Source organism: Phyllobates terribilis, unplaced genomic scaffold (genome assembly GCF_046119375.1).
Source record: "Phyllobates terribilis strain yellow unplaced genomic scaffold, ASM4611937v1 Scaffold_9__5_contigs__length_417890890, whole genome shotgun sequence".
NCBI lineage: Eukaryota > Metazoa > Chordata > Amphibia > Anura > Dendrobatidae > Phyllobates > Phyllobates terribilis.
Genome location: NW_027362769.1, coordinates 384,982,053 through 385,007,809, shown reverse-complemented (window position 1 = coordinate 385,007,809; position 25,757 = coordinate 384,982,053). Strand labels below are relative to the sequence as shown.

At 46.7% G+C, this 25,757-nt stretch overlaps 1 protein-coding gene across 1 annotated transcript in view; it reads right to left on the bottom strand.

Annotated features, from left to right (window-relative positions):
* LOC141162441 (cytoplasmic phosphatidylinositol transfer protein 1-like) overlaps window positions 1-25,757 on the bottom strand; it is a 42,898-nt gene that overhangs the window by 7,474 nt on the left and 9,667 nt on the right. The window contains exons 3-8 of the mRNA XM_073648569.1: window positions 10,592-10,740; window positions 7,638-7,726; window positions 7,226-7,233; window positions 7,034-7,105; window positions 6,861-6,956; window positions 2,189-2,344 (exon numbers count right to left, since the gene is read on the bottom strand). Of these exons, the coding sequence (XP_073504670.1) occupies window positions 2,189-2,344; window positions 6,861-6,956; window positions 7,034-7,105; window positions 7,226-7,233; window positions 7,638-7,726; window positions 10,592-10,740 (570 nt within the window). The remainder of the gene's footprint in view (window positions 1-2,188; window positions 2,345-6,860; window positions 6,957-7,033; window positions 7,106-7,225; window positions 7,234-7,637; window positions 7,727-10,591; window positions 10,741-25,757) is intronic.

The following is a 25,757-nucleotide window of genomic DNA, read 5'->3' as shown; positions in this document are numbered from 1 at the left end:
TGTAGGGAGGTCATACAGGCACGTGGAGGCCACACACAATACTCAGCCTCATCAGGAGCATACCCAGGCGTTGTAGGGAGGTCATACAGGCACGTGGAGGCCACACACAATACTCAGCCTCATCAGGAGCATGCCCAGGCGTTGTAGGGAGGACATACAGGCACGTGGAGGCCACACACAATACTGAGCCTCATCAGGAGCATGCCCAGGCGTTGTAGGGAGGTCATACAGACACGTGGAGGCCACACACAATACTCAGCCTCATCAGGAGCATGCCCAGGCGTTGTAGGGAGGTCATACAGGCACGTGGAGGCCACACACAATACTCAACCTCATCAGGAGCATGCCCAGGCGTTGTAGGGAGGTCATACAGGCACGTGGAGGCCACACACAATACTGAGCCTCATCAGGAGCATGCCCAGGCGTTGTAGGGAGGTCAAATAGGCACGTGGAGGCCACACACAATACTGAGCCTCATCTGGAGCATGCCCAGGCGTTGTAGGGAGGTCAAATAGGCACGTGGAGGCCACACACAATACTCAGCCTCATCAGAAGCATGCCCAGGCGTTGTAGGGAGGTCATACAGGCACGTGGAGGCCACACACAATACTCAGCCTCATCAGGAGCATGCCCAGGCGTTGTAGGGAGGTCATACAGGCACGTGGAGGCCACACACAATACTCAGCCTCATCAGGAGCATACCCAGGCGTTGTAGGGAGGTCATACAGGCACGTGGAGGCCACACACAATACTCAGCCTCATCAGGAGCATGGCCAGGCGTTGTAGGGAGGTCATACAGGCACGTGGAGGCCACACACAATACTGAGCCTCATCAGGAGCATGCCCAGGCGTTGTAGGGAGGTCATACAGGCACGTGGAGGCCACACACAATACTCAGCCTCATCAGGAGCATGGCCAGGCGTTGTAGGGAGGTCATACAGGCACGTGGAGGCCACACACAATACTGAGCCTCATCAGGAGCATGCCCAGGGGTTGTAGGGAGATCATACAGGCACGTGGAGGCCACACACAATACTCAGCCTCATCAGGAGCATGCCCAGGCATTGTAGGGAGGTCATACAGGCACGTGGAGGCCACACACAATACTCAGCCTCATCAGGAGCATGCCCAGGCGTTGTAGGGAGGTCATACAGGCACGTGGAGGCCACACACAATACTGAGCCTCATCAGGAGCATGCCCAGGCGTTGTAGGGAGGTCATACAGACACGTGGAGGCCACACACAATACTCAGCCTCATCAGGAACATGCCCAGGTGTTGTAGGGAGGTCATACAGGCACGTGGAGGCCACACACAATACTGAGCCTCATCAGGAGCATGCCCAGGCGTTGTAGCGAGGTCATACAGGCACATGGAGGCCACACACAATACTCAGCCTCATCAGGAGCATGCCCAGGCGTTGTAGGGAGGTCATACAGGCACGTGGAGGCCACACACAATACTCAGCCTCATCAGGAGCATGCCCAGGCATTGTAGGGAGGTCATACAGGCACGTGGAGGCCACACACAATACTCAGCCTCATCAGGAGCATGCCCAGGCGTTGTAGGGAGGTCATACAGGCACGTGGAGGCCACACACAATACTCAGCCTCATCAGGAGCATGCCCACGCGTTGTAGGGAGGTCATACAGGCACGTGGAGGCCACACACAATACTCAGCCTCATCAGGAGCATGCCCAGGCGTAGGGAGGTCATACAGGCACGTGGAGGCCACACACAATACTCAGCCTCATCAGGAGCATGCCCAGGTGTTGTAGGGAGGTCATACAGGCACGTGGAGGCCACACACAATACTCAGCCTCATCAGGAGCATGCCCAGGTGTTGTAGGGAGGTCATACAGGCACGTGGAGGCCACACACAATACTCAGCCTCATTTTGACTTGTTTTAAGGACATTACATCGAAGTTGGATCAGCCTGTAGTGTGTTTCCACTTTAATTTTGGGGGTGACTCCAAATCCAGGCCTCCATTGGTTAATAAATGTGATTTCCATTGATGATTTTTGTGTGATTTTGTTGTCAGCACATTCAACTTTCTACAGAACAAAGTATTCAATGAGAATATTTCATTCATTCAGATCTAGGATGTGTTATTTCAGGGGTCCCTTTATGTTTTTGAGCAGTGTTATATACACCATCGTGCACACCTCTGGCTCCTCCATCACGCACCTTGTGCACAAACTGCTCCACTCGTGTCTGGAGCCCCCACACCTCGAACTTGACATTGACGAGCTTGTAAGAGCACATAATGGGCTGCGCGTGACTCCTCCATCCCTCCTTCAGGGGGCCGCGCTCCGTTTTACTGGAGACGAAATGCCTGAGATCCTACAATAGAGGAGATGACGGGAGGTCAGGGTGACATCGCTCAGTCTCTGGATAACTGTATATTAGAAGATGGGGGGCTGCATACAGGCGGATCATACAGAGAGGGGATTATATATACAGGGGAGTCACAGAGAGGGGATTATATATACAGGGGCGTCACAGAGAGGGGATTATATATACAGAGGAGTCACAGAGAGGGGATTATATATACAGAGGAGTCACAGAGAGGGGATTATATATACAGGGGAGTCACAGAGAGGGGATTATATATACAGGGGAGTCACAGAGAGGGGATTATATATACAGGGGAGCCAGAGAGGGGATTATATATACAGGGGAGTCACAGAGAGGGGATTATATATACAGGGGAGCCAGAGAGGGGATTATATATACAGGGGAGTCACAGAGAGGGGATTATATATACAGAGGAGTCACATCGAGGGGATTATATATACAGGGGAGTCACAGAGAGGGGATTATATATACAGGGGAGTCACATAGAGGGGATTATATATACAGAGGAGTCACAGAGAGGGGATTATATATACAGGGGAGTCACATCGAGGGGATTATATATACAGGGGAGTCACATAGAGGGGATTATATATACAGGGGAGTCACATAGAGGGGATTATATATACAGGGGAGTCACATAGAGGGGATTATATATACAGGGGAGTGACATCGAGGGGATTATATATACAGGGGAGTGACATCGAGGGGATTATATATACAGGGGAGTCACAGAGGGGATTATATATACAGGGGAGTCACAGAGAGGGGATTATATATACAGGGGAGTCACATCGAGGGGATTATACATACAGGGGAGTCACATAGAGGGGATTATACATACAGGGGAGTCACATAGAGGGGATTATACATACAGGGGAGTCACATAGAGGGGATTATATATACAGGGGAGTCACATAGAGGGGATTATATATACAGGGGAGTGACATCGAGGGGATTATATATACAGGGGAGTGACATCGAGGGGATTATATATACAGAGGAGTCACAGAGAGGGGATTATATATACAGGGGAGTCACAGAGGGGATTATACATACAGGGGAGTCACAGAGAGGGGATTATACATACAGGGGAGTCACAGAGGGGATTATATATACAGGGGAGTCACATCGAGGGGATTATATATACAGGGGAGTCACATCGAGGGGATTATATATACAGGGGAGTCACATCGAGGGGATTATATATACAGGGGAGTCACAGAGGGGATTATATATACAGGGGAGTCACAGAGAGGGGATTATATATACAGGGGAGTCACATAGAGGGGATTATACATACAGGGGAGTCACAGAGGGGATTATATATACAGAGGAGTCACATCGAGGGGATTATATATACAGGGGAGTCACATCGAGGGGATTATATATACAGGGGAGTCACATCGAGGGGATTATATATACAGGGGAGTCACATCGAGGGGATTATATATACAGGGGAGTCACAGAGAGGGGATTATATATACAGGGGAGTCACATAGAGGGGATTATACATACAGGGGAGTCACAGAGGGGATTATACATACAGGGGAGTCACATAGAGGGGATTATACATACAGGGGAGTCACAGAGAGGGGATTATATATACAGGGGAGTCACAGAGAGGGGATTATATATACAGAGGAGTCACATAGAGGGGATTATATATACAGGGGAGTCACAGAGAGGGGATTATATATACAGGGGAGTCACATCGAGGGGATTATATATACAAAGGAGTCACATCGAGGGGATTATATATACAAAGGAGTCACATCGAGGGGATTATATATACAGGGGAGTCACATCGAGGGGATTATATATACAGGGGAGTCACAGAGAGGGGATTATATATACAGAGGAGTCACAGAGAGGGGATTATATATACAGAGGAGTCACAAAGAGGGGATTATATACACAGGGGAGTCACAGAGAGGGGATTATATATACAGGGGAGTCACATCGAGGGGATTATATATACAGGGGAGTCACATCGAGGGGATTATATATACAAAGGAGTCACATCGAGGGGATTATATATACAGAGGAGTCACATCGAGGGGATTATATATACAGGGGAGTCACATCGAGGGGATTATATATACAGGGGAGTCACATCGAGGGGATTATATATACAGGGGAGTCACAGAGAGGGGATTATATATACAGAGGAGTCACAGAGAGGGGATTATATATACAGAGGAGTCACAGAGAGGGGATTATATATACAGGGGAGTCACATAGAGGGGATTATATATACAGGGGAGTCACATAGAGGGGATTATACATACAGGGGAGTCACAGAGAGGGGATTATACATACAGAGGAGTCACAGAGAGGGGATTATACATACAGGGGAGTCACATAGAGGGGATTATACATACAGGGGAGTCACATAGAGGGGATTATACATACAGGGGAGTCACATAGAGGGGATTATACATACAGGGGAGTCACATAGAGGGGATTATACATACAGGGGAGTCACATAGAGGGGATTATATATACAGGGGAGTCACAGAGAGGGGATTATATATACAGGGGAGTCACAGAGAGGGGATTATACATACAGGGGAGTCACATAGAGGGGATTATACATACAGGGGAGTCACAGAGGGGATTATACATACAGGGGAGTCACATAGAGGGGATTATATATACAGGGGAGTCACATAGAGGGGATTATATATACAGGGGAGTCACATAGAGGGGATTATACATACAGGGGAGTCACAGAGAGGGGATTATATATACAGGGGAGTCACAGAGAGGGGATTATATATACAGAGGAGTGACATAGAGGGGATTATATATACAGAGGAGTCACATCGAGGGGATTATATATACAGGGGAGTCACAGAGAGGGGATTATATATACAGGGGAGTCACATCGAGGGGATTATATATACAGGGGAGTCACATCGAGGGGATTATATATACAAAGGAGTCACATCGAGGGGATTATATATACAGAGGAGTCACATCGAGGGGATTATATATACAGGGGAGTCATATAGAGGGGATTATATAAACAGGGGAGTCAGAGGGGATTATATATACAGGGGAGTCATATAGAGGGGATTATATATATATAGGGGAGTCATATAGAGGGGATTATATATACAGGGGAGTCACAGAGAGGGGATTATATATACAGGGGAGTCATATAGAGGGGATTATATATACAGGGGAGTCACAGAGAGGGGATTATATATACAGAGGAGTCACAGAGAGGGGATTATATATACAGGGGAGTCACAGAGGGGATTATATATACAGAGGAGTCATATAGAGGGGATTATATATACAGGGGAGTCACATGGAGGGGATTATATATACAGGGGAGTCACAGAGAGGGGATTATATATACAGGGGAGTCACAGAGAGGGGATTATATATACAGGGGAGTCACAGAGAGGGGATTATATATACAGGGGAGTCACAGAGAGAGGATTATATATACAGGGGAGTCACAGAGAGGGGATTATATACACAGGGGAGTCACAGAGAGGGGATTGTATATACAGGGGAGTCACAGAGAGGGGATTATATATACAGGGGAGTCACAGAGGGGATTATATATACAGAGGAGTCATATAGAGGGGATTATATATACAGGGCAGTCACAGAGAGGGGATTATATATACAATTATATATACAGAGGAGTCATATAGAGGGGATTATATATACAGGGGAGTCACATAGAGGGGATTATATATACAGGGGAGTCATATAGAGGGGATTATATATACAGGGGAGTCACAGAGAGGGGATTATATATACAATTATATATACAGAGGAGTCATATAGAGGGGATTATATATACAGGGGAGTCACATAGAGGGGATTATATATACAGGGGAGTCATATAGAGGGGATTATATATACAGGGGAGTCACAGAGGGGATTATATATACAGGGGAGTCATATAGAGGGGATTATATATTTATATGGGAGTGTTATACAGGGGATTATACATTATATGCTATATATGCCTGCTGTATAGAGGGGGAGTCTCGCTCTGCTCCTCGCAGCTCGGATACATCTTGGTCGTGTTCCCTGGCTCCTGTGAATGTTCTTTGGAAACATATGGAAGCAGAAGAGAAGAACATTCTGCTGTGGAGACGGAGGAGATCTGGGCGAGATGAGCTGTGAGCCGTCACATTATGCAGGGAGCGGGCGTCTGCCACCGGGGGCTGCATAGGAGAAGCAGGCGCCTATAGCCGCTTATACCCAATACAACACGTCGTACAATCGATAGCGCTGTGTCATCAACTGGTTACCAGTGTGAACAAAGGGCGGAAGAACCACAACCCCCACCCCAAAAATAAAAAAAGAATCTGTAAGACCACTAATGGCCACCAGGAGGCACTAAACTCAATGTTTAATATTGTGTTTAAAGGGGAAGACATGAAAAATGTAACTGATCCCCACGTGCAAGTGTATTGCTCCCTGTCCCTAAGGAACTGTATGACAACTACTACTCCCAGCATGTTCGGTTCACCTCTGTGCTCTTGTAGTATCGCTCCGGGATGTCGTCATACGCAATGTCCAGGTGCGTCACCTCGTGGGTCTCGTCCGCTGCGTCTGCGTTAAAGATCTGAAAAAAAAAAAAACATGAAGGTGATGGTTACTGGATCAGTACTGGGGGGAGGGGGTGGTCCGAACGCCACGTACGCTGTCGTTATCGCCGCAGTCATCGGAATATCTGGTCTCGATGTGGATGGAGAATTTCGGAAGGAACGAGCACTGGAAAAAGGAGACAGAGAACAGAGCGTTAAAACGACCTCTAGTCACATCCGAAGCTGCCAGGAAAAATTCCTGTGCTTTCCCAATACCAGACAGCAATGCATGCAGGGAACTGCTTACCGTATACTCTGTTGGCGAGCGGGATGACGAAGGGTTAATACGGTTAGTTGATTGCAGGGGAAAATATATAAAAAAAAACATATTAAGCTGATAGCATATGTAACGTATGCAGGGTCATGTGTTGCCCATGGCAACGGCTCATCTATTGGTTGCTAAAGGTAACCACTATTTTTGATTACTATTTTCTATACCATACCCTCAGAATCCCCCCGTTACATGTTCCCAGAGAACAGATATATTCACATTTATACACAAAATGGCTGCTGGCAATTTAAGAAATGGCTCCAGAGAGAAGAACAGCCATGTTATCCGAAGCAGCCTATCAGAAAGCATGTTTCATGTTTCCAATGCAGGTTTTGAAATGAAAGCTGATTTCTGATTGGTTCCAAATGCAGTGTGATGGTGGAGGTACCTGTCACTGTGTAGGGGTAGTAGTTCCAGGCTTTTTCACACACGTAGAACATCCGAGGAACGACGGCTCGTGCCCAGCTGGGTAACTTGCTGCAAAAAAGAAGTGAAGATGATGAAGAGAATACATCAAAATCTGTGCAAGGGGGAGACCATGGCAACCAATGAGGTCTCCGCTTTCATTTACCAAAGTGCTTCGGAAATATGAGAGCTGAAATCTGATTGGTTGTTAGAAAGTCCTTAGCCACTGACTACTGGTAATGGCTGTGACTAGGTGTAGTGTGTTACTAGGGAGAAACTGAAAGAATCGGTCACGGAAAAAAAAAGGAAATCTTAGAGAGACCAGACCTGTCCTTTAAGAAGGCAATTGGACACAAAGGGGCAGAGGCCTAAAATAAAGCTACAGGGCCATAATCCGTAATGGGGCCACCCCTGTGGTGTCTTATGCTCCATTAAGATCCAATGTCCAAGGGTGACCATAGCCATGCACCAGACCTACCCCTCTCAGCCCAGTGTATAACATCCTGCCCCTGGAGTATAATCTCCATCCCCTCCCCAATATATAACCTCTGGCCCCTTGCCCCCCAGTTTATAACATTTGGCCCTTCACCACCCAATCTACAGCTTACAACCTCCTTGCCCCCCAGTGTATAACCTCCTGCCCCCCACCATGCCGTCTGCCTTTACCAACATGTGACAGATCAGCCGGTGGTGCAGAGCTCCCTGATACCAGTGCGGTCCTGGAGCCACCGGGGTAACAAGTCCGTCCATGACATTTCTTCCTCCTGAATCTTCCCCCATCACCTTTGAGTGATATTATTGAGAAGTGGAGACCCCGTAATGTTACAGAGCGGGGGGGCAGAGTGCGGAGGAGCAGAAAAGTCCCCACCGCTCTGTTGACACCATAACTGCAGAGTCCAGACCCCCTCTGGTATCAGCACAAACACTGCGCCCCAGCCTGGAGCTTCATGGCCGTACATCACCAAGCACAATGCCGAGCATCGGATGGAGTGGTGTAATGGAGCGGCCCCTTAATTGTTAATGTTTCAGCACAAGACATTGTGGACAATTGTAGCCTCAGCTTTGTGAGAACACCCTTTTCTGAGACCCCGGCCTCTCCCCATGATCAGTGTTGGACCGGACCTCAAAAATGCTCTTCTGGATGAAGGGGCAAAAACTGGATTGATGAGGAGGGGACACATACTTTTCTCCATTTTATATATATATATATATATATATATATATATATATATATATATATATATATATATATATATATATATATATATATATATATATATATATATATATATATATATATATATATATTTATTATATATTTAATGGAGAAAAGTATGTGTCCCCTCCTCATCCATCAGTATATATAATATATCCAGTCTATTTAGAGCTGGATATTTAAAGTGCAGTGGGTGACTTCCCGCACGTCCCGCGCCCCCATTACCGCCATCTATTGATTACATTCATGCAGATCAAATGTAATTAATCCTGAGAGCGGACCCCTCCCTCCGCGCCATCTCTGGGGAGGGGGGTGGGCGAGAATTGATCATCTATTTTCACCGTAATCCGGACGCCCTAGAGAAAAAGAATCAGTGTCAGGCAATAAAATCCCACCCTCCTTATTCATTAGGATCCCGGTGAAGGTTGTGAATGAGGCAGCGGAGCGGGATGGGGGGGCGGCTTTAAGACTCGGCCTGTCATCAGGGACCCACTTAGTGTTTCTATAAATAGATCTGTGCGAGATGGCGGAGACTATAAATAGTGGTCCGATGCTGTCAGCGCCCCTCCCCCACACTTCACAATTCCCCGGGTGGATGGTGGGTGTGATACTTCTACCTGGATATCAATCGTACATGCACTGACAGCCCCTCGGGAGCGCTGAGGCCGCAGGACTCGTCCCCCCCGCCGCGTCCCTGTATTATAATAACTGCGGCTATTTCCAGCTGGAAACCCATTAAAAATTCACTTCTGAAAATAGCGACTTTACGGCCATCGCTTCTCGCCTGCGAAGAGTCCATTTAAAGGGACAGGCACCACACATCAGAACTAAATACGTATATATTCCCCACGCACCGAACCTGGTACCGGAGAGCCAGTTGCCATCTTTGTCTCCGGTACACCGGCGTTGGTTCATTGACCCTTTGTACCTGCGCTGCTCGCATCGTGACGGGGGTGTGGGAATTGTGATATTTTGCAGGTGGGTATAGGAGACGGTAACACGCCAAGTTTAACCCCTCACGCAGCATATGCCGTTGTTATGGAAACACAGTATAACACACGGTATAATGTTCTCGGCTCCATAAAGGGCCATTAACCCTTATATTAGTGGCCAAACCTAAAGCTCGGGGGTCCCAATTCAAAATCTCCTACAGGAGCCCCAGATACCACGGATCTTTAATAGTATTGGTCCTTGGACTTCAGGACCAGGGTACGACTGCAGCCCCTGCACCCACTATGGTGGGGGGCTCCAGGTCCTCCCTATGATTGCAGGAGGCGACTGCGGTCTATGTCCAAGGTGCTGAACACCATTAGGCTGGGTCCCGTCACATGCCAGCGTGACACGGCGTCTGCCAAGGAGCCTTCACCCCAAGCGCTGGAGTTATGGCAGTAAATACATCTCCTCAGACGGTCGCCTCGCTGCGACGTTACCGCGCTCCCGTAATTACAGCGCCTGACGGTGTGACGATATTCATACGGCTCATGAACCGCCTGCTGTGAGCAGGAAGTAGCTGTCTGATCAGCATTTCCTGTCAGCCACATTGGTTCTCACATACTTAGGTCAGGCAGTCTATAGGCTCCACTCATATTGCTATGAATGCTGGGATACTGATGTGAGAGGAAGTAGCTAACTTCTCCTCCTACATGGATTTCAATATAAATTCACCTGAGCAGCGTTCTGATATAAAGACGCGGGAGATAAAGGTCAGGACCCCCCCTCACCTGGACAGGTGCACCCGCTTCTCCGTGTACTGTCCATCCCCGTACAGAGGGTCATGGTGCGCCCGGTTCTCCATCACCTCCACGCCCTCGCCTCTGTCGCTCTCCTGGTGGCTGTGCTTACTGATGGTGTACAGCTGTCCAATCCTGTACTGTAAGAGGGAGGGAGAGGGTTAAAATGCCACAAATTATCTGTTCATCTACAATCACAAGAATAAAACTGCCACTGAGTATAAGAAATGTAATCCGCATTACCGCCCTATAGACTGTACTTCTATACCGCATTACCGCCCTATAGACTGTACTTCTATACCGCATTACCGCCCTATAGACTGTACTTCTATACCGCATTACCGCCCTATAGACTGTACTTCTATACCGCATTACTGCCATATAGACTGTACTTCTATACCGCATTACCGCCCTATAGACTGTACTTCTATACCGCATTACTACCATATAGACTGTACTTCTATACCGCATTACTGCCATATAGACTGTACTTATGTACCGCATTACTGCCATATAGACTGTACTTATGTACCGCATTACTGCCATATAGACTGCACTTATATACCGCATTACTGCCATATAGACTGTACTTATGTACCGCATTACTGCCATATAGACTGTACTTATGTACCGCATTACTGCCATATAGACTGTACTTATATACCGTATTACTGCCATATAGACTGTACTTATATACCGCATTACTGCCATATAGACTGTACTTCTATACCGCATTACTGCCATATAGACTGCACTTATGTACCGCATTACTGCCATATAGACTGTACTTCTATACCGCATTACTGCCATATAGACTGCACTTATGTACCGCATTACCGCCATATAGACTGTACTTCTATACCGCATTACTGCCATATAGACTGTACTTATATACCGCATTACTACCATATAGACTGTACTTCTATACCGCATTACTGCCATATAGACTGTACTTCTATACCGCATTACTGCCATATAGACTGTACTTATGTACCGCATTACTGCCATATAGACTGTACTTATGTACCGCATTACTGCCATATAGACTGTACTTATGTACCGCATTACTGCCATATAGACTGTACTTATATACCGCATTACTGCCATATAGACTGTACTTATGTATCGCATTACTGCCATATAGACTGTACTTCTATACCGCATTACTGCCATATAGACTGTACTTATATACCGTATTACTGCCATATAGACTGTACTTATGTACCGCATTACTGCCATATAGACTGTACTTATATACCGCATTACTGCCATATAGACTGTACTTATGTACCGCATTACTGCCATATAGACTGTACTTATATACCGCATTACTGCCATATAGACTGTACTTATGTACCGCATTACTGCCATATAGACTGTACTTATATACCGCATTACTGCCATATAGACTGTACTTATATACCGCATTACTGCCATATAGACTGTACTTATATACCGCATTACTGCCATATAGACTGTACTTATATACCGCATTACTGCCATATAGACTGTACTGACAGTGTCTTGTGAAAGTATTTGACCCCCTTGAACTTTTCTACCTTTTGCCACATTTCTGGCTTCAAACATAAAGATATAAAATTCTATTTTTTGGGGAAGAATCAACAACAAGTGGGACACAATCATGAAGTGGAACGAAATTTATTGGATATTTTAAACTTTTTTAACAAATTAAAAACTGAAAAGTGGGGCGTGCAATATTATTCGGCCCCTTTACTTTCAGTGCATAAGTTCAGTGAGGATCTCTGAAGGGTCCAATGTTCTCCTAAATGACTGGTAATGATAACTAGAATCCACCTGTGTGTGATCAAGTCTCCGTATAAATGCACCTGCTCTGTGATAGTCTCAGGGTTCTGTTTCAGGTGCAGAGAGCATCATGAAGACCAAGGAACACACCAGGCAGGTCCGAGATACTGTTGTGGCGAAGTTTAAAGCCGGATTTGGATGAAAAAAGATTTCCCAAGTTTTAAACATCTCAAGGAGCAGTGTGCAAGCGATCATATTGAAATGGAAGGAGTATCAGACCACTGCAGATCTACCAAGACCTGGCCGCCCCTCTAAACTTTCACCTTGAACAAGGAGAAGACTGATCAGAGATGCAGCCAAAAGGCCCATGATCACTCTGGATGAACTGCAGAGATCTACAGCTGAGGTGGGAGAGTCTGTCCATAGGACAACAATCAGTCGTACACTGCACAAATCTGGCCTTTATGGAAGAATGGCAAGAAGAAAGCCATTTCTCAAAGATATCCATAAAAAGTCTCGTTTGAAGTTTGCCACAAGCCACCTGGGAGACACACCAAACATGTGGAATAAGGTGCTCTGGTCAGATGAAACCAAAATCAAACTTTTTGGCCACAATGCAAAACGATGTGTTTGGCGTAAAAGCAACACAGCTCATCACCCTCAAAACACCATTCCCACTGTCAAACATGGTGGTGGCAGCATCATGGTTTGGGCCTGCTTTTCTTCAGCAGGGACAGGGAAGATGGTTAAAATTGATGGGAAGATGGACGGAGCCAAATACAGGACCATTCTGGAAGAAAACCTGTTGGAGTCTGCAAAAGACCTGAGACTGGGACGGAGATTTATCTTCCAACAAGACAATGATCCCAAACATAAAGCAAAATCTACAATGGAATGGTTCAAAAATAAACATATCCAGGTGTTAGAATGGCCAAGTCAAAGTCCAGACCTGAATCCAATCGAGAATCTGTGGAAAGAGCTGAACACTGCTGTTCACAAACGCCCTCCATCCAACCTCACTGAGCTCGAGCTGTTATACAAGGAAGAATGGGCAAGAAATTCAGCCGCTCGATGTGCAAAAATTATAGAGACATACCCCAAGCGACATGCAGCTGTAATCACAGCAAAAGGTGGCGCTACAAAGTATCAACTCAAGGGGGCCGGATAATATTGCACACCCACTTTTCAGTTTTTCATTTTTTTTAAAAGTTTAAAATAATCCAATAAATTTCGTTCCACTTCACGATTGTGTCCCACTTGTTGTTGATTCTTCCCCAAAAATTAGAATTTTATATCTTTATGTTTGAAGCCAGAAATGTGGCAAAAGGTAGAAAAGTTCAAGGGGGTCAAATACACTGCTCAAAAAGATAAAGGGAACACTGAAATAACACATCCTAGATCTGAATGAATGAAATCTTCTCATTGAATACTTTGTTCTGTAGAAAGCTGAATGTGCTGACAACAAAATCACACAAAAATCATCAATGGAAATCACATTTATTAACCAATGGAGGCCTGGATTTGGAGTCACCCCCAAAATTAAAGTGGAAAAACACACTACAGGCTGATCCAACTTTGATGTAATGTCCTTAAAACAAGTCAGAATGAGGCTCAGTATTGTGTGTGGCCTCCACGTGCCTGTATGACCTCCCTACAACGCCTGGGCATGCTCCTGATGAGGCTGAGTATTGTGTGTGGCCTCCACGTGCCTGTATGACCTCCCTACAACGCCTGGGCATGCTCCTGATGAGGCTGAGTATTGTGTGTGGCCTCCACGTGCCTGTATGACCTCCCTACAATGCCTGGGCATGCTCCTGATGAGGCTGAGTATTGTGTGTGGCCTCCACGTGCCTGTATGACCTCCCTACAACGCCTGGGCATGCTCCTGATGAGGCTCAGTATTGTGTGTGGCCTCCACGTGCCTGTATGACCTCCCTACAATGCCTGGGCATGCTCCTGATGAGGTTGCGGATGGCCTCCTGTGGGATCTCCTCCCAGACCTGGACTAAAGCATCCGCCAACTCCTGGACAGTCTGTGGTGCAACGTGACGTTGGTGGATGGAGCGAGACATGATGTCCCAGATGTGCTCAATCGGATTCAGGTCTGGGGAACAGGCAGGCCAGTCCATAGCTTCAATGCCTTCATCTTGCAGGAACTGCTGACACACTCCAGCCACATGAGGTCTGGCATTGTCCTGCATTAGGAGGAACCCTGGGCCAACCGCACCAGCATATGGTCTCACAAGGGGTCTGAGGATCTCATCTCGGTACCTAATGGCAGTCAGGCTACCTCTGGCGAGCACATGGAGGGCTGTGCAGCCCTCCAAAGAAATGCCACCCCACACCATTACTGACCCACTGCCAAACCGGTCATGCTGAAGGATATTGCAGGCAGCAGATCGCTCTCCACGGCGTCTCCAGACTCTGTCACGTCTGTCACATGTGCTCAGTGTGAACCTGCTTTCATCTGTGAAGAGCACAGGGCGCCAGTGGCGACTTTGCCAATCCTGGTGTTCTGTGGCAAATGCCAAGCGTCCTGCACGGTGTTCGGCTGTGAGCACAACCCCCATCTGTGGACGTCGGGCCCTCATACCACCCTCATGGAGTCGGTTTCTAACAGTTTGTACAGACACATGCACATTTGTGGCCTGCTGGAGGTCATTTTTCAGGGCTCTGGCAGTGCGCCTACTGTTCCTCCTTGCACAAAGGCGGAGGTAGCAGTCCTGCTGCTGGGTTGTTGCCCTCATACGGCCCCCTCCACATCTCCTGGTGTACTGGCCTGTCTCCTGATAGCGCCTCCAGCCTCTGGACACTACGCTGACAGACACAGCAAACCTTCTTGCCACAGCTCGCATTGATGTGCCATCCTGGATGAGCTGCACTACCTGAGCAACTTCTGTGGGTTGTAGAGTCCGTCTCATGCTACCACGAGTGTGAAAGCACAACCAACATTCAAAAGTGACCAAAACATCAGCCAGAAAGCATTGGTACTGAGATGTGGTCTGTGGTCCCCACCTGCAGAACCACTCCTTTATTGAGGGTGTCTTGATAAGTGGCAATAATTTCCATTTATTGTCTATTCCATTTGCACCACAGCATGTGAAATTGATTGTCAATCAGTGTTGCTTCCTAAGTGGACAGTTTGATGTCACAGAAGTTTGATTTATTGGAGTTATATCCTGTTGTTTAAGTGTTCCCTTTATTTTTTTGAGCAGTGTACTTTCACAATGCACTGTAAGTACAGTCTATATGGCAGTAATGCGGTATATAAGTACAGTCTATATGGCGGTATATAAGTACAGTCTATAGGGCAGTAATGCGGTATATAAGTAGGTAGAAAAGTTCAAGGGGGCCAAATACTTTCAAAATGCACTGTATATACCGCATCACTGCCATATAAACTGCACTTATATATTGTATTACTGTTATATAGATTGCACTTATATACTGCTCTTAAAGGCACAGTACGGCCGGGTCACCAGCTGTGCACGCGCCTCTGGGGGACGGATGTTTTATAGTTTATTAAGTGAGGATCTGATTAACCGTTCGGTTACCAGGACAGCAGTGAGCCCAGAAGAATGGCTGTAAACTGATGAGAAAGTCATTAACCCCTGCAGGGAAGTGACAGCCGCAGTCCACACGAGGGGTTAAGCAGCCCCATGCCCACGTCATCCCGCGACGTCATGCCTGCGTTATTGGTGACCCGCTCGCCCCGTGCTAACGACCCTCCTTCCCTGGCAGCAGCGGGTTCTGTCGTAAAAAAAAAAACCTGCGGCTCACACAATTAGCGCTCGAGTCGTTGGCAGAAAGCGTCCGTCACCCCTCTGTTGCTATAGCGACACCATCTCCTTACCCAATACGCCCTCCAGACCTTACTTTGGATCTTCTTTTGCAGAACATAATTAAAAATTTCTTAAAGGGACCAGTGGTAAAAATTGGTGCTGTTTATGGCAGCCTGTATTCTGTTGAATGTCTGTACCATGTTGCCGTCATAGAGGGGAGACCAAAACTTATCTGACAACAGCAGTCGATCGCTGAAGAGCAACTTTAGGACGGGGGGTGGTTAGCCCCTTTAAGGCCCATAAGCAATGACCGCCGCAAGCGAAGACATCATGGCAAAGAGGCTTATTGCCCCATGGACTTCACCATTCAAGGGCCATTTGTGCCCAGGCCATTTTATTTCCTCCTTTTATGCTGCTTTTTACAATTTCAAAAAACGTAGATCCATCAAGAGCAACTTGTTGACTGTTTCCAGTTAGCACAACCAACGGACCTGGGTGACCCTGTCCTTGGAAGAAGGCAGCCATGTTTTCCTAATGCTGCACATACCCCTTTATATCATAAACTTATTGTTATCCCCTTTCACAATCATTAAAAAAAAAGAAAAAAAAGATCCATCAACTGCAACCTGTTAACAGTTTCCAGGTGCTGTTTATGGAAGAAGCAACCATTATTTTTTTTAATCTTGTACAGAACACTTTTTTTTATTACAATATGTATTTGTATCCCTCTTTATAACTGATTTCTAAATAAGATCCATTAACAGCAACCTGTTAACAGTTTCCAAGAAGCACAACCACTATGCAGATGTTTTTGGGAGCAGGCAGCCATGTTTTTTTAATCTTGTATAAAACTGTTTATATTACCCCTTTTTTACAATTAATTTCTAAAAAAAAGATCCATTAACAGCAACTTGTTAACAGTTTCCAGGTAGCGCAACCAATGGACAGGTATGGAGCTGTTTTTAAAAGGAAGCAACCATGTTTTTCTAATCTTCCACAAAACCCTTTATATTATAGAATTATCGTTACCCCTTTATACAATTCATTTCTAAATGAGATCCATGAAATCCTAACCCCGGACCACCCTCCACCAATCTCAACCTCTCCCCCACCTCACATCGAAACCCTGCTAACCTAATTAACATCAGCTGTACTCCTTCATCTCCCTCCTTCAACTGCGCACTGTGGAATCCACGGTCTGTATGCAACAAGCTTCCTTTCCTGCACAATTACTTTCTGACCAACTCTCTCAATCTGCTGGCCCTCACTGAAACCTGGATCCAGGACTCTGACACTGTCTCCCCTGCTGCTATTTCTCATGGCGGCTTGCATTTTTCCCATTCCCCGAGACCTGCGAACAGACTTGGTGGTGGAGTCGGCTTACTCCTGTCCCCACATTGCACCTTCCAGGTCATCCCGCCAGTACCATCACTCTCATTCCCGTCTTTTGGAGGTACACACCATCAGGCTCTTCCATCCCCTCTCCCTCAGAGTAGCGGTCGTATACCGTCCCCCAGGCTCACCCACTCAGTTCCTTGACCATTTTTCTGCCTGGCTGCCGCACTTCATGTCCTCAGATTTACCAACCCTTATCCTGGGAGACTTCAACATCCCCATAAACAGCCCCACCTCCTCATCCGCATCCCAGCTTCTATCTTTAACCACTTCTCTTGGCCTCTGACAGCTTTCAACCTCAGACACACAAAGATGGAAACACCCTTGATCTGGTCTTTGTCCGGCTTAGTTCAATCCCCCACCTAAATAACTCCCTTCTTCCCCTCTCTGATCATAACATTCTCTCCTTCACGCTCACAAATCCTCGCCCGCCCAAGCACATTCCTACCTATCACACATTCAGAAACCTACAAGCCATTAACCCTCACACACTTACAGACTCCCTTCACTCATCACTGTCCCCAATCTCCTCTTCTTCCTGTCCTGATCTGGCTGTAAACCACTACAATGACACGCTCAGAAGCACGCTGGACCAATTAGCGCCCCTCACCCTCAGAACCTCTAAACACAGAGTAAAAGCAGCCCTGGCTCACGCCGCAAACCCGATTTCTCCAGCGATGCTCTAGAAGTGCCGAACGGCTATGGAGGAAAACTCGGACACCAGAAAACTTTATCCACTACAAATTTATGTTAAAAACATATAACTCTGCCCTTCACCTCGCCAAACAGACCTACTTCACCACCCTGATCTCCTCACAATCCAACAACCCCAAAAAACTCTTCGATACCTTTCACTTCCTCCTCAGTCCTAAAGCCCAGGCCCCCATCACGGACATTTGTGCTGAGGACCTGGCCTCCTACTTCACAGAGAAAATAGACACCATCCGTCAGGAAATCGGCTCCCAGCCACAAAGTGCCGTGACTCCCACCCCCCCACACATCCCCTCTGGATCCCTCTCCACATTTGACCCAGTCACAAAAGACGAAGTCTCCAGGCTCCTCTCTTCTTCTCATCCCACCACATGCACCACTGACCCCATTCCCTCACATCTGCTCCAGTCTCTTTCTTCAGTCGTCACTACTCACCTAACTAAAATCTTCAACCTCTCCCTCTCTTCGGGTATCTTCCCCTCCTCCTTCAAACACTCCATCATCACTCCATTATTAAAAAAGCCCTCTCTTGACCTTTCCTGCACAAACAACTACAGACCAGTCTCCAATCTTCCCTTCATCTCTAAACTCTTGGAGCGCCTGGTCTACTCCCGCCTTACCAGCCACCTCTCCACTCACTCTCTTCTAGACCCATCACAACCCAGCTTCCGCCCCCTACATTCTACAGAAACTGCACTCATCAAAGTAACCAATGACCTTCTGACAGCAAAACGTAATGGTGACTACTCTGCTCATTCTTCTTGACCTCTCTGCAGCCTTTGACACCGTTGACCACCACCTCCTACTCTCTATGCTTCACTCAATCGGCATAAAGTACACTGCTCTCTCCTAGTTCTCCTCCTACCTATCTGACCGCTCTTTCAGTGTATCGTTCGCTGGCTCCACTTCTTCCCCTCTTCCTCTCACTATTGGGGTTCCTCAGGGTTCAGTCCTTGGCCCTCCTCTCTTCTCTCTCTACACAGCCCCAATTGGACAGACAATCAGCAAATTTGGTTTTCAGTACCATCTTTATGCTGATGACACACAACTATACACCTCATCCCCTGACCTTACCCCTGCTGTACTACAGAACACCAGTGACTGTCTAGCCACAGTTTCTAAAATCATGTCCGCTCTCTATCTGAAACTCAACCTCTCAAAAACTGAACTTCTTCTGTTCCCGCCGTCTACTCACCTCTCTAAATCTGACATCTCTCTCTCAGTGTGTGGCACCACAATAATGCCGAGCAAGCAGGCGCGTTGCTTGGGCGTTGTGTTTGACACCAATCTCTCCTTCACCTTCCACATACAATCTCTTGCCTGCTCTTGTCACTTGCACCTGAAGAACATCTCTAGAATCCGCCCCTTTCTCACCTTGGAAACAACAAAAACCCTCACTGTTGCCCTGATCCACTCCCGCCTTGACTACTGTAACTCTCTCTTAATTGGCCTCCCCCTCACTCGACTTTCCCCCCTCCAGTCCATCCTCAATGCTGCAGCCAGGGTCATCTATCTGGCTAATCGTTACTCAGACTCCTCCGCTCTGTGCCAGTCATTGCACTGGCTGCCCATGAATTATAGGATCCGATTTAAATTGCTTGTTCTCACCCACAAAGCTCTCCACAGTGTGGCACCCCCCTACATCTCTTCCCTCATCTCTGTCTATCGGCCTACCCGTTTTCTACGCTCTGCTAGCAACTTTCGACTAACATCCGCACTAATCCGTACCTCCCACTCCCAGCTTCAAGACTTCTCCCGAGCTGCACCTATTCTCTGGAATGCTCCACCCCAAGAAATTAGGATGAACCACAATTTACACAGTTTTAGGCGCTCCCTAAAAACACACCTCTTTAGGGCGGCCTATCACGTTCCCTAATCAAAGTCCTTTTATATTCTCATAGCCCATTCCTTATTTCTCCAAACATAAGTCTCCACCGAACCCAAAAGCACTACAGATGTTGGCTGATGATGAGCTCATGCAGCCTTTATCTATCCCTCATCCCCTCAAGATGGCCGGACCATCCTTGTAAATAAGCCCCTGTACTTTGTGTCACCCCCACCTCATTGTAGATTGTAAGCTCTTATGAGCAGGGTCGTCATTATTTTTGCTGTAATTATTGTATTATCTTTAGCTATGTTACTTATGACTGTTGTACATGAACCTGTGAATTGTTAAGCGCTGCGGAATATGTTGGCGCTATATAAATAAAGATTATTATTATTATTAACAGCAGCTCACTGACAGTAGTTCCAAGTCAAGGTAGCACAATGGAGAGGTATTGGCTCAGTTCTAAGAAAAAGCAATCATGTTTTTCCTAATTCTGCACAAACCTCTTTCTATCATACACTTATTCCTATCCGTTTACACTACATTTCTCAATAAGATCCATCTACAGCAACTTGTTGATAGTTTCCAGGTAGTAATATATATTCCTACATGGTAAAAGGTAAAATTAAACTAAGAACTGAGTAAAAATAAACAATAAAGTATAATAAAGAGGTGATATAATTCACATCTACTCACTATCGGGCCTGTGGTGATCAGAGGGGAAGCTATGACTGCCCTACTTTGGTCACACCGTGGCCTGGACTTCATCACACGCATAAACAGACATAGGTTTGGGGGGTAAAACATCGCCCTGGCTTATACTCGCTCTATTCACAATTCTATATAAACAAGATCCATAAACAGCTACTTGCTGATGGTTTCCAAACAACAAATATTTTCACAAAGATGCCGGGTTTTACTATGAAGACTACGATGGCGGAGCTTCACTATTTTTTGTTAAAAGGGGTGGATCATGACATGTCGCCACCTCCGCTCTGGCACGCCGGGCGCACCGCTCACACTCATACTCATCACTTGTGCAGCTCACCAGGGACCATGAAAAGCGGAAAGTAAGGAGAGAGAATTAAAAAGTATTATTTATACACGTGACAAAGCTGCAGCGTAACACAGGTCACCACCATAACTCATCACTCCGGGGAATCGGCTGCTGACGGACCCCAGTGTGACGACAGCTCAGCTGTGATACAGCACGTCACGTCCAAATATAAGGACAAAACTATAAAGTCAGGGGGGAAAATCCATCCAAACGCCTGAGATGCCGAGGGATAGCCAATATGTCCGACACCACAGCTTATAAGGGTTTATCCGTCAGATTGTGTGATACTGTACTGCCGTGTATCTAATCCTATCATGTGTGATACCGTACTGCCGCGTATCTGATCCCATCATGTGTGATACCGTACTGCCGTCTATCTAATCCCATCATGTGTGATACCGTACTGCCGTCTATCTAATCCCATCATGTGTGATACCGTACTGCCGTCTATCTAATCCCATCATGTGTGATACCGTACTGCCGTCTATCTAATCCCATCATGTGTGATACCGTACTGCCGTCTATCTAATCCCATCATGTGTGATACCGTACTGCCGTCTATCTAATCCTATCAAGTGTGATACCGTACTGCCGTCTATCTAATCCCATCATGTGTGATACCGTACTGCCGTCTATCTAATCCCATCATGTGTGATACCGTACTGCCGCGTATCTGATCCTATCATGTGTGATACCGTACTGCCGCATATCTGATCCCATCATGTGTGATACCGTACTGCCGCATATCTGATCCCATCATGTGTGATACCGTACTGCCGTCTATCTGATCCCATCATGTGTGATACCGTACTGCAGTCTATCTGATCCCATCATGTGTGATACCGTACTGCCGTCTATCTAATCCCATCATGTGTGATACCGTACTGCCGTCTATCTAATCCCATCATGTGTGATACCGTACTGCCGTCTATCTAATCCCATCATGTGTGATACCGTACTGCCGCGTATCTGATCCCATCATGTGTGATACCGTATTGCCGTCTATCTGATCCCATCATGTGTGATACCGTACTGCTGTGCATCTAATCCTATCATGTGTGATACCGTACTGCCGTCTATCTGATCCCATCATGTGTGATACTGTACTGCTGTGCATCTAATCCCATCATGTGTGATACTGTACTGCTGTGCATCTAATCCCATCATGTGTGATACCGTACTGCCGTCTATCTGATCCCATCATGTGTGATACCGTACTGCCGTCTATCTGATCCCATCATGTGTGATACCGTACTGCCGTCTATCTGATCCCATCATGTGTGATACCGTACTGCCGTCTATCTGATCCCATCATGTGTGATACCGTACTGCCGTCTACCTGATCCCATCATGTGTGATACCGTACTGCCGTCTATCTGATCCCATCATGTGTGATACCGTACTGCCGTCTATCTGATCCCATCATGTGTGATACCGTACTGCTGTGCATCTAATCCCATCATGTGTGATACCGTACTGCTGTGCATCTAATCCCATCATGTGTGATACCGTACTGCCGTCTATCTGATCCCATCATGTGTGATACCGTACTGCTGTGCATCTAATCCTATCATGTGTGATACTGTCTGCTGAGCTGTGTATCTAATCCTATCCTGTGTGATACTGTCTGCTGAGCTGTGTATCTAATACTATAATTTGTGAAACCATACTGCAGTGTATCTAATCCTCTCGTGTGATACTTTCTCATAAAGCCTCTTCTAGCTACAATTATCAAAGTAAAGTAAACTTCCTGGCGCCGCTTCCTCTACATCACGTATCGCCCATCGCGCTCGGTGACCCGCGGACGGGGAAAGTGGTTACAACCAAAAACCAACATGGAAGATTCCGTGACGCCGACAGTTTCCACAGTAACACCAGATACAGGAAGTCAGCATGGAGGCCTCCAATATGTGGCTGCAAACAGAAGGCCAATAAAAGCCTTCACTGAAGATGGCAGCCTGACACGGAGCCGTGTATCCAATCCTATCCTGTGTGATACTGTCTGCTGAGCCGTGTATCTAATCCTATCCTGTGTGATACTGTCTGCTGAGTCGTGTATCTAATCCTATCCTGTGTGATACTGTCTGCTGAGCCGTGTACCATATCCTATCCTGTGTGATACTGTCTGCTGAGCCGTGTATCTAATCCTATCCTGTGTGATACCGTCTGCTGAGCCATGTATCTAATCCTCTCCTGTGTGATACTGTCTGCTGAGCCGTGTATCTAACTCTCTCCTGTGTGATACCGTCTGCTGAGCCGTGTATCTAACCCTCTCCTGTGTGATACCGTCTGCTGAGCCGTGTATCTAATCCTATCCTGTGTGATACCGTCTGCTGAGCCGTGTATCTAATCCTATCCTGTGTGATACTGTCTGCTGAGCCGTGTATCTAATCCTATCCTGTGTGATACTGTCTGCTGAGCCATGTATCTAATCCTATCCTGTGTGATACTGTCTGCTGAGCCGTGTATCTAACCCTCTCCTGTGTGATACCGTCTGCAGAGCAGTGTATCTAATCCTATCCGGTGTGATACTGTCTGCTGAGCGTGTATCTAATCCTATCCTGTGTGATACCGTCTGCAGAGCCATGTATCTAATCCTATCCGGTGTGATACTGTCTGCTGAGCCGTGTATCTAATCCTATCCTGTGTGATACCGTCTGCAGAGCAGTGCATCTAATTCTATCCTGTGTGATACCGTCTGCTGAGCCGTGTATCTAACCCTCTCCTGTGTGATACCGTCTGCAGAGCAGTGTATCTAATCCTATCATGTGTGATACTGTCTGCTGAGCCGTGTATCTAACCCTCTCCTGTGTGATACCGTCTGCTGAGCTGTGTATCTAACCCTCTCCTGTGTGATACTGGCTGCTGAGCCGTGTATCTAATCCTGTCCTGTGTGATACAGTCTGCTGAGCCATGAATCTAACCCTCTCCTGTGTGATACCGTCTGCTGAGCCGTGTATCTAATCCTGTCCTGTGTGATACTGGCTGCTGAGCCGTGTATCTAATCCTGTCCTGTGTGATACAGTCTGCTGAGCTGCTGTATTTAAGCCCATTGTGTGACTGTTTCACCATTGTATCCTAGCCTCTCCAACTCCAACTGTTAGGCCTGTGTATCTAAGCCAGTCATGTGTAGTACTGTGTGCGGTGCTGCTGTATCTAAGCCTGTGCTGTAGGATACCCCGGTAGTTTGGCTGTAGGCTTTTGTATGACTACTCCTTTGGATCTGATCGCTGATGGAGGTTGTAGTCATTGACAACATGGAGATTTTGACTATTAAACAGCTTGTATCACAGCCCAGATTAGGCGAACTGCGGCGGCGGTCCCGGTTGCCGTGGTAACCTCAAACGTTGTACGCGTTCCACCATCTTCAAGATGCGTTCTGCTCCGGACGTCTCCTGTGTTCTCGCTGCTCCGCTCTCCTTACTGCATCTCCTCCTACTGAAAAAGCAAGTTGCCCGGATTGGCAGCAGCCATGATGGCACGTCACCCGCCAGTGGCCTCATCTGGGGGAGCACAATGACCCCGACGCGCGTCGTAATCTCCTGCTATATAGAGTATACAGCACATGTCCCACCAAGTAAATGCCACAGATTTCTATTTAACCCTTCCTTCATTAATTCTGGTCCAGAAGAGCAGGAGGTGATAATCAATATGGTCGCAGGTTCCAGGTGTCACACGGCTTTACTAGATGTCACAATAGCAAACCTGACCAATTATGTAGCGTCTGCATGAGAATGTATGAGCCGTGTGTATATACAGTATATACTGTGTGAGTGAATGGATGTGTATACACAGTTATGAGTGTTTGCATCCTTGAAATTGTTCCAGAAAATGAAGTATTTCTTAGCACAATGACACATGTTATACACAGGTTTATTTCCTTTGTATGTTTTGGAACAACACAAAAAAAAACACAGAAAAAAAAAGGTAAATTGCACATAATTTCACACAAAACCCCAAAAATGGGCCGGACAAAATTGTTGCCCCCCTCCTTAATATTTGTTTGCACCTTATGGAATAAATAACAGAAATCAATCGCTTCCTATAACCCTCAGCTTCTTCCACGTCTCAGCTGGAATCTTGAACTCTTCTTACAAACGTCTCCAGGTCTCTCATATGTGAAGGCGTCTTCTCCCATCAGCAATTGTAAGATCTCTCCACAGATGATCAATGGGAATTAGATCTGGACTCATTGCTACCACTTCAGGACTCTCCAGCACTTTGTTTCTATCCATTTCTGGGGGTTTCTTGAAGTATGTTTGGGGTCATTGTCCTGCTGGAAGACCCATGACCTAGGACGCAAACCCAGCTTTCTGACACTGGGCACTACATTGCCACCCAAAGTCCTTTGGTAAGCTTCAGATTTCATGATGCCTTGCACACAGTCAGGGCACCCAGTGCCAGAGGCAGCGAAACAGTCCCAAAACATCTGTGACCTTCCACCATATTTGACTGTATGTACTGTGTTCTTTTCTTTGTAGGCCTTATTCCAGTTTCGGTAAACAGTAGAATGAGGTGTTTTACCAAAAAGCTCTATCTTGGTCTCATCTGCCCACAAGACGCTTTCCCAGAAGGATTTTGGCTTACTCACGTACATTTTAGCAAACTGCAATCTAGCTT